The sequence below is a fragment of the Pelophylax lessonae genome (genome assembly GCF_965119305.1).
Source record: "Pelophylax lessonae genome assembly, chromosome: 2".
NCBI lineage: Eukaryota > Metazoa > Chordata > Amphibia > Anura > Ranidae > Pelophylax > Pelophylax lessonae.
This window is the reverse complement of record NC_138769.1, coordinates 289,786,390-289,796,551: the sequence shown is the minus strand read 5'-3', so window position 1 is coordinate 289,796,551 and position 10,162 is coordinate 289,786,390. Positions and strand designations below refer to the sequence as shown.

The 10,162-nt window shown below is 41.8% G+C and overlaps 1 protein-coding gene across 1 annotated transcript; it reads left to right on the top strand.

The window, feature by feature from the left end:
- The first annotated feature begins 5,973 nt into the window (after positions 1–5,973).
- Positions 5,974–9,083, top strand: GPR61 (G protein-coupled receptor 61). The gene is made up of 2 exons (XM_082247822.1): positions 5,974–6,058; positions 6,557–9,083. Exon 2 carries the CDS (start codon positions 7,360–7,362, stop codon positions 8,680–8,682), a length of 1,323 nt encoding a protein of 440 aa, XP_082103948.1. The 5' UTR covers positions 5,974–6,058; positions 6,557–7,359; the 3' UTR covers positions 8,683–9,083.
- The last annotated feature ends 1,079 nt before the right edge of the window (positions 9,084–10,162 follow it).

Sequence of the window (10,162 nt, the reverse complement as noted above, 5' to 3'; positions counted from 1 at the left end):
ACGTCCATAAGAGAAAACTATAAGTGCTGATGCACCTAGAATTATAAGTTCTGCAGCACATATTTTTTTGAATGGAAGGTCATAGTGCTACAAAATCAGTGATGAATGATTAATAAACAGCTGCACTCACTGTATTGCACATCCCAATACTAAAACATAACAATCAACAATGCACCGACGCTCCCTATCCAATCTGATGGAGCTTGAGAGGTCCTGTAAAGAAGACTGGGAGAAACTGCTCAAAAATTGCATGCCAAGCTTGTAGCATTATACCCAAAAAGAATTGAGGCTGTAATTGGTGCCAAAGGTGCTTCAACAAAGTATTGAGCAAAGGCTGTGACTACCTATGTGATTGTGCATGTGATTTATTTTCATTTTTTATTTTTAATACATTTGCAAAGTTATCAAACAAACTTCTTTCACATTGTCATTATGGGGTATTGTTTGTAGAATGTTGAAGAAAATAATGAATGTAATCCATTTTGGAATAAGGCTGTAACATAAAAAAATGTGGGAAAAGTGAAGCAATGTGAATACTTTCTGGATGCACTGTATGCTTTGCACAGAATGATTGGCACTTTATTATAAACTATTTTTAATAGGTTTTAAAACAGTATAACCATATTGACAATACAACAACAGTCTTTCAGTTACAGACACTGAACTCACAGGGGCACAAAGGCAGAAGGGGTATTGCATGTATTATAAAGTAGCCTTAAGACGGTAGTACCAAACTAACAAAACAACTAAAGAACCTGTGTTTAACCACCTTGGCCATATTAATTGATGAACCTCAGGAAAAGTTAATGCTATCCCTAAGCCAACAAGAGGGAATCGTAGGGAGCCAATGTTATTGTTATCTATCCACAGCCGTGGTAGGTTCCGTTAGCCACTTAGCCCAGACTCTATCATATTTCCTGGGGCAACCCCCTATGAGCATACGTATCTTTGTAGTAGGGGAGGGCATTATTTAGCAACCGCTTGCAGAAAGATAAACTAGGAGGGTTCTACTTTTTCCATCATAATGTAATGGCTTTCCTGGCATAGAACAATAGGAGGCCAATCTCCTATCCTAAAGCTCTGTCTGCCACTCTAGGAGCTAGATCCTCCACCAGTCACATCGTAGTGGAGGGGAAAACTGAAATATTGGATACAGACTGGAATTTCAGAGAGAGCACTAGTGTCCAGTATACAGTAATTGCAGGACAGGACCAAAATATGTGTATAAAGTCCCCTTGAGGACTGTCACAGTGTCAACATGCCCCTATTTTATGTAAACGGTGAGGGGTGAGATAAGCTCAACATACTAGCTTAACCACTTAAGCCCCGGAAGATTTTACCCTCATTCCGACCAGGGGGTATTTTGCGATTCGGCACTGCGTGACTTTAACGGACAATTGCACGGTCGTGCGACGCTGTACCTAAACGAATTTGGCGTCCTTTTTTTCTCACAAACAGAGCTTTCTTTTGGTGGTATTTGATCACCTGTGCGATTTTTTGATCACGCGCTATAAACAAAAAAAGAGCGTCAATTTTGCAAAAATAACAATATTTTTCACATTTTTTTATATGAAATTCCCCCCAAAAAAAAAAGTAAAAATCAAAATTTTTTAACATTTTCGGCCAATTTGTTTTATGCTACATATGTTTGGTAAAAAAAATCGCAAAAAGCGTATTTTGATTGGTTTGCGCAAAAGTTATCGCGTTTACTAACAAAGGGAAAGATTTTTGTCATTTTTGTTGTTTTTTTTTTAACGCGTAATGGCGGCGATCTGCGATTTTTTTTGCGGTACTGCGTCATTGCGGCGGACAGATCGGACCCTTGACTGACATTTTTGACACTTTTGGGGTTACCAGTGACATTTCTACAGTAATCAGTGCTATATATATGCACTGTTACTGTAAAAATACACTGGTAGTGAAGGGGTTAACTTTATTTGGGAGGGAGGGGCTGTGTGTGTCCCTAGGGGCGTGCTTTCTACTGTGATTGGCTGTGGCTTCAGCTGTAAGGACACTGATCAACGGATCTACATAGTAGATCCATGTGATCAGTGTCTTTGCAGCGAGGAGAATGACAGGCAGCTTGTTTACACAAGCTGCCTGACATTCTCCCTCTCCCCCGCCGATCGCCGAGTGGCCGGCGGACATCGGGTCCGCTGGTCACACGCGCGGGGGGGTCCGTGACCACGCGGGAGCGCGCCTCTGGGGGCGCGCGCTCGCTCCCTAGACCCTCACAAGCAAGCAACGTAGCCCTACGTTAGTTTGCCTGTGAGGGGCTGACCGCCGACGTAGATAGTCGTGCGGCGGTCGGCAAGTGGTTAAGCTGAATGAGTCTATCTCGTAGTAAGACTAGAACCTTGAATGGATAGTTCCATATGTCCGCCCAGTCTTAAGAATCCAGTTCAAGGGCATCAATGGACCACCGCTGACAGAGTATAAAAAGGTCAGGAGAGGATACCCTTGAGGAGGTGTGCATATAAAACAGGTGGGTTTCTGTGAGCAATCATAACATAGAATTCTTTCTAAATGCGAGGACACCAATTTAAACTCTCCAGAGGGGAATTGACTCCCTTAAAGCATGAGACAACTGTAGGAAACGAAAAAGGTAAGGGGGGGGGGGGGGCATTGTGATTGGAAACAAAATAATCAAATGGTCGAATGGACAGGTCTGTAGTGACAGTTTTCACAAGCTTAATGTTGGATTTGGTCCAAGCCACAGGCTCCAAGAATTTAAAATATTGGGGTAGGGTGGGATTATTCCATAGAGAAGTAGTTAGGGAGACTGTGGTGCTTGGATATCACTCACAGAAAAATACTGCCTTCCAGGCCCGAAGGGTGGTGTGCATTGAGGGCGTTAAATCATACAGAGTTCTGGGGCCACGGAATGGTAGGCACTTAAGGACCTCCACTGAGCGCACCACCGCTGCTTCTAGGGCCATGGCTGGGTTAGAAAGGTCTGGACTAAGCCATCAGGCAGCAGTGACCAACTGTGAAGCTATATAATATTTGTGGCAATTTGGCAGTGCTAGGCCTCCTTGTGAAGTGGGTTGCATTAAAGTAGCCAATTTGAATCGAGGAGAGCGTGGACCCCATAAAAAGGAGGAAAACAGACCATATGTAGCGGTGTGAAAAAAGATTTGGGAATCCATTGGGGGGATTTCAAAATAGGTAGTTAAGTTTGGGGAGAATTTTAATTTTAAAAGATTAAAGTGGAGTTCCACCCTTAAAAGTCATTTTTCCCCATCTGCTTGCTCTCTTTCACCTGAAAAATAAATGGATACCCAGTTGCGGTGTCCGGTTTCCGTCACATGCTATAACTGCAGACTTTCAGCTTTAATTTGAGGGTATTTACATCCAAATCAGGTGTGATTAGACATAGCAGGAGTCAGACCGCGGGAGGAGCCAGCCTCCCACGATCTTTAGTGACACTGACAGAAGAGCCGCCTGCCTATGTAAACAAAGCAGGGGGCTCTTCTGTCAGACAGGCAGTGAGAGATTGTGCGTTTCAGCTTAGCTAAAACACTGATCTCTCTTTGCCTGTCACAAAGCCTCTCCCCCCCTAAAGTTAGCAAGCACAAGTAGGCATACATTTAACCCCTTGATCACCCCCAGTATTAACCCCTTCCCTGACAGTGTAATTTATTCAGTGACAGTGCATATAATTTAGCACTGATTACTGTATTAATGTCACTGATCCCCAAAAAGTGTCAAAGATGTTAATTAGGGGTCCGAATTGTCTACCGCAATGTCGAAGTCCCGCTAAAAATCGCTGATCTCTGACATTACTAATAAAAAATAGATAAATAAATAATAAGTCCAAAAATCTATCCTGTAGTTTGTAAACGCTAAAACTTTTGTGCAAACCAATTAAAATACGCTTTTTGGGTGTTTTTTTTTTAACCAAAAATACTGTATGTAGCAGAATACAAATTAGCCTAAACTGATAATGCCTAATTGATTTTTTACATTTTTTTTTATTGGGAATGATTTATAGCAGAAAGTAAAAAATATGGTGTTTTTTCAAAATTGTCGCTCTTTTTTTGTTTATAGCGCAAAATCTAAAAAAACGCAGAATGTGATCAAATACCAATAAAAGAAAGCTCTATTTGTGAGAACAAAGAGGACATCAATTGCATTTGGGTACAGTGTCGCACGACTGCTCAATTGTTAGGTAAAATAACGCAGTGCTGAATTGCAAAAAATGACCTGGTCATTAAGGGGTAAAACCTTACGGAGTTTAAGTGGTTAATCAAAACCCTTGAAAGCCAGCCATGACAACTCCTCCAGAGATACATCTAAAATATAAGAAATATTTTTTAAAAATGTTTTGGGCATGCTGTATGAATGGGAACACATGAAAATATGGTGGGGCTTTCACAAATGTGACTGCAAACGTGGATATATGCTTTCTTTGGTGCTCTGTGAAAAATACCCAGAATTCCTGTACCTATATTTAACCGCTTGCCGACCGCCGCACGACTATTTACTGCGGCGGTCAGCCCCTCACAGGCAGAGCGACGTAGTACTACGTCGCTAGCCTGTGAGGGTCTAGGGAGCGCGGTCTCCCGCGCGGTCACGGACCCCCCCCCCCCCGCGCGTGTGACCGGCGGACCCAATGTCCGCCGGTCACTCGGCGATCGTCGACGGAGAGGGAGAAAGGCAGGCGGGTAGTGTAAACAAGCCGCCTGTCATTCTCCCCTGTGTAGAAACAGTGATCATACGGTTCTACTATGTAGGACCGTTGATCACTGTTCCTACACCTCAAGCCACAGCCAATCACAGGTAGAATCACGCCCCTAGGGACACACACCACCCCTCCCTCTCAGAAAAAGTTAACCCCTTCACTGCCAGTGTAATTTTACAGTAACAGTGCATATGTATAGCACTGATTACTGTAGAAATGTCACTGGTAACCCCAAAAGTGTCAAAAATGTCAGTCAAGGGTCCGATCTGTCCGCCGCAATGTCGCAGTCCCGCAAAAAAATTGCAGATCGCCGCCATTATGCGTTAAAAAAAAAACCAACAAAAATGACAAAAATCTTTCCCTTTGTTAGTAAAAGCGATAACTTTTGCGCAAACCAATCAAAATACGCTATTTGCAATTTTTTTTTACCAAACATATGTAGCAGAAAACAAATTGGCCAAAAATGTTAAAAAATTTGGATTTTTACATTTTTTTTTGGGGAATTTCATATAAAAAAATGTGAAAAATATTGTTATTTTTGCAAAATTTACACTATTTTTTTGTTTATAGCGCAAAAAGTAAAAATCGCACAGGTGATCAAATACCACCAAAAGAAAGCTCTGTTTGTGGGAAAAAAAGGACGTCAAATTCGTTTAGGTACAGTGTCGCACGACCGCGCAATTGTCCGTTAAATTCACGCAGTGCCGAATCGCAAAAAACCCCATGGTCGGAATGGTGGTAAAATCTTACGGGGCTTAAGTGGTTAATTGATACATAAAAACAAAAAAAAAACACCTTGCTATTATTTAGTATAAAAGTAAAAAATATTGGCTTGATTATTCAGGCTACTGATTAGAGAAGGTCACGCTATCTGACCATAGCAAAATTAATTAACAAGCATACAAGCTTATTGAAAAGTGTAAACTGAATTTATTGTTTTTGACCAGTAATGATGTAAGCAATTTATCCCTTACCTTTGTTCCATTTCAGATTACTCGCTGAATTTGAACTGCATCAATATCAACATAAAACTAGAAAAAAATTATAGTGTTTGAAAACATAAAGGTTTCATAAACAGTTGCTGGATTTTGTAGATCTTTTCATTTTGTGCCAGTTTACCTAATTAGCCAGAAAGCATCATTTAATCTTCAAATGTTTCAAATCTAGAATGGGTGATTGTAATGTTGCTAATGCAATAGGGAGAAGAGAATTGGACTGTGACATCTTCCTGGTAGGGCTGTGCTAAGCTGAGTAACTATAGGACCCTGTGCCTGTCAGCTTCCTCACTGCAATGCTGTGCATTAGATTGTTAAGGGGCTGAGCTGCTTCTCTGGTCTCCTGCTCCCTGGATGTAGCTGCAGCTCTTGCAAACAGGTATGTGAAAAAAAAACAAGTGGTTTTCACAAATAACTCTAAAAATCCTGACAATGAAAGTCATTTGGAAATATAAGCAGATATGCCATGGTTTGCAACAGCGCAGTATGCAGGTGTATGCTGAAAAGGGTGGTAGGACTTGCAGGTGTTATATGGGGGGAGGTGTATTGTGAGAATCTAGACTGTGATGGGTAAAGGTTTAGGGAAAATTATGATTATTTTAAAGAAATCTGTGATAATCATACATCTATATGTAACCTACCTAACATATATGTGTGTGTGATTGTGTGTGTGTGTGTGTGTGATTGTGTGTGTCTGTCTGCCTAATGCAAACATGCACGTCATGCATTCATATATATAGTGAGAGAGATTGATTCTATAACAAGCTTACAGAATCTGCATTGTATACATGCTTGACATTCTACATTGGTTATTTTTATTACTGGAAAATCATTCATCCAGCAAAATGGAATTAACCATTCGTACTTCTCCATGCAGGTCATATACACTTGCAGAATGCCAGGGAGCAGTCTGTTTGGATTTAAAGAAAACATCTCTCTAAATGAAGATCCTACAATCAGAGACTCATTACAGGGCAAACCCTAAGTTCCACCAGCCTTTCTCATTTCTGCATAGACACGTTCTTCATGAAGAATGCATGCATTCCAAGAAAATGTCATTAAATGAAGGGACTTGGTTAATCATCAAGTGTTAACTTGAAGTAAAACAATGGAGACATACAGTGGTATACAATTTGGTGAGGAGCAATAATCTGCTGTGGGGATTACAGAACCCATAACATTGGATTCATTATATGAAAGGCGGACCACCAAGCCCAGATAAAGAAGAGGAATTTGCAGAAGTTCCAGCAATGCATCCATTCCCACAGTAATGATTACTCACGCAATTAAATACAAGAAGGGATGAAATTGTACTGGCACAGGAAACAGCTGAATGTGACAAATATCTACCTGAAATGTGACAACATTTGAACAGATCCCTTTATCCCCCATCTTCCCCTTGCCCTAATCTAACTTTTGAACCCCCTCTTCCCCTTTTCCTTCTATTCCCTCAGTTTGTTTATAGTAATCTTTCTCCACTGTAATCCTTGTTTTTGCTTTTTTGAATGTTTCTTTGCTTTAATAGCCCTCTTCCATTTTGTGATCCTTATATACTTTCCACTCGTCTCTTGCCCCCATTTATTGCTGATTCTCTCAGGTCTCACCTCGCTTCTTGAGGGATGATGGGTGATGGTCTTGTGAGCAAGTGGGAGATGATGACCTTTTGCCCAAATCATTCTCATGGATACCTCCCTTCCCTCTCTCACATGGAACTTTTCTTTCAATACTTCAGGGAGACATATTACAACAAATCCCCATTATGGCGCTCTCTTCATCATGCTTCTCATGGACCTAGTGGCAGTAGCTGGGAATGTGGCTGTTATGGGGGTCATCATGAAGACTCCATCCCTCAGGAAGTTTGTTCTGGTCTTCCACTTGTGTGTGGTGGATCTCTTGGCTGCTCTTACACTTATGCCCTTGGCAATGTTGTCAGGAAGTGGAGGTACTTCCCTGTATGAAGGCCAGGGACTTGGGCAAATGGCCTGTCGTGCCTACCTCTTCTTGACTGTTTGTCTAACCAGCACAGGCATTTTGTCAATCTCAGCCATCAATATTGAGAGATATTATTATGTGGTTCATCCCATGAGGTATCAAGTCAAAATGACTATGGGACTAGTTAGTTGGGTATTGGCTGGAGTGTGGATTAAGGCATTGCTAACATCCCTAATTCCAGTACTAGGATGGAATCCTACTATTCCTGGACATTGCAGTCTGCAAGGAGGTGGCAACAGTGTCTTCCGTGCAGGGTTTCTTCTCTTCTACTCCTCCTTTTACTTTTTATTGCCTTTGACCATCATAATTGTTGTCTACTGCAGCATGTTTAAGGTGGCACGTGTGGCTGCTCTTCATCAAGGACCCCTTCCAACATGGATGGACACATCACTTCAGCACCGACGCTCAGAATCTCTCAGCAGTCAATCCACCATGGTGACGGGGTCTGGAGTAACACGTGGAACTCCTCAGCAGAGAGTGTCTGCTGGTGGTTCAGGAAGTGGTGGGAAAGCTGCAGCTGTATTGGCAGCAGTAGGGGGTCAATTCCTTTTGTGTTGGCTACCTTATTTTGGTTTCCATCTATATGCTGCTCTGTGTTCTCCCCCTCCACTACCTGGATCACGCTTGGAATGGGCAGTAACATGGATGGGATTTCTGTGCTTTGCTTCTAATCCAATTTTCTATGGTTGTCTAAATCGTCAAATCCGTGAAGAGCTAGGGAGATGGGTTGGTTGTTTTTTTAAGAGGAGTGGATCAAGGGAGGATGAGCTTCGACTACCTAGCAGAGAAGGGTCCATTGAAGAAAATTTCCTTCAATTTTTGCAGGGAACAGGCTGCCCAACAGACACGCGGGCAGCAGTTCACATTTCCCCTAAAGGAGAACATCCCACAGTAGACTTTCGGATTCCTGGGCAGATTGTAGAGGAAACATCAGAATTCTTAGAACAACCATGGGATTTGACAACAGTGGGCAGAGACTATCCTAATACTTGCCCATCTTCAAAAACATGACCCTCATAATTTGCGCCCTGCTCTTGACAATCTACTTAACAAAAGTGTGATATAATGCAGAACTCTTTATAAGCATTTACATTATTTAATTTAGAATATTTTCTAATTTCAGTTTACCTGGAATTGAATACCCTCCTCAGGAGTCATACTACAGTGAGTCCTCATCTCTTTAGACTCTCTACCAGCTGGCAAAGGTGTGGGTAACTTGCACTTTCCCTAGACTCTCTGTCACATTAATATGGATAGCTTCTTTTGACTTTCTATGAATTAGGTACATTTTAATACATATTCATATAAATTATAAAATGATAAAAAGGGACTTAACGCATAAGAATGAATATTGCATTTATTTTGCAAATTCAGCGATTCTATATAACCCTCAAACTAAGCATTAAAGTGATTGTAAAGTTTTTTTTTTTTATAAAAATAACAAAAATGTTAGAATTACCTGCACAGAGTAGCCCAGTTCCTCCCCTTCTCGGGTCCCTCTTTGGCTCTCCTGGCCCCTCCCTCCTATTGAGTGCCCCCACAGCAAGCAGCTTGCTATGGGGACACCCGAGCCGAGCCATAGCTCCATTTATCTGTTCAGACACAGAGCTGCGGTTTGGCCCCCTCACCCTTATCTCCCCTGATTGGCTAACTGACTTTGATTGACCGCAGCAGGAGCCAATGGCAACGCTGCTGTGTCTCATCCAATCAGGTGGGAGAGTCCTGGATGGCCGAGGTACTCGCTGGATAGAGATGGGGCTCAGGTAAGTATTAGGAGGGCTGAGGAGGGGCTGCTACACAGAGGACTTTTTATCTTAATGCATAGAATGCCTTTACAACCACTTTAATCTAAATGATGGCTTCTATATTAATAAGGTTAAAAATCGAAATAAAACAAACCCTTCAAGAACTATGGTCTACCATTCTAAAATATGTCCACAGGAGGTTAATGTAAAGTCAGCTTATACTTACATCCCCAACAGCACTGCACAAATAAGTAAGCATTCTAAACATGTTTGCAGGCAGGTAAAAAATATTTATTGAAGAAGAGATATAATATGTCTCTTCTGCAATACAAAGCCAATATACTTGCAATTATTTTTCAACTTTAACTGTAGGTGCACAAGCACTTACAGTTTAATCCCCTTGCAAAGTCTCACAATTACCCGTTGATCCTGCCAGGAAAGTCCACTTCATGCATCTTCATCTGATGGGGTTACTACACCTAAATTCAAAGCAGCAAAGTCAAACTCATACTACAGTGGAATGAAGTGCAGCTATTACCATTGTCACTGCTGATTCAAAAAGCCCATAGCTTGTCAACAAGTAGCTGGCCACACCTAGTCCTGCCCACTCTATTTTAGATCACCTCTGCTGCTGAATCCCTCCCACAGTGAGCTGCAGTGTCCGGAAGGGGGGCAGGAGCGTGTGAGCCAGGATTTGGCTAAAGCTGGCCATACACTGTTTTGAACTTGCTTAGTAGGTGGGCCTG

Bases quoted from the DNA above. Each gene is read 5' to 3' on its own strand.
- GPR61 (XM_082247822.1), top strand. From the start codon at position 7,360: ATGGATACCTCCCTTCCCTCTCTCACATGGAACTTTTCTTTCAATACT.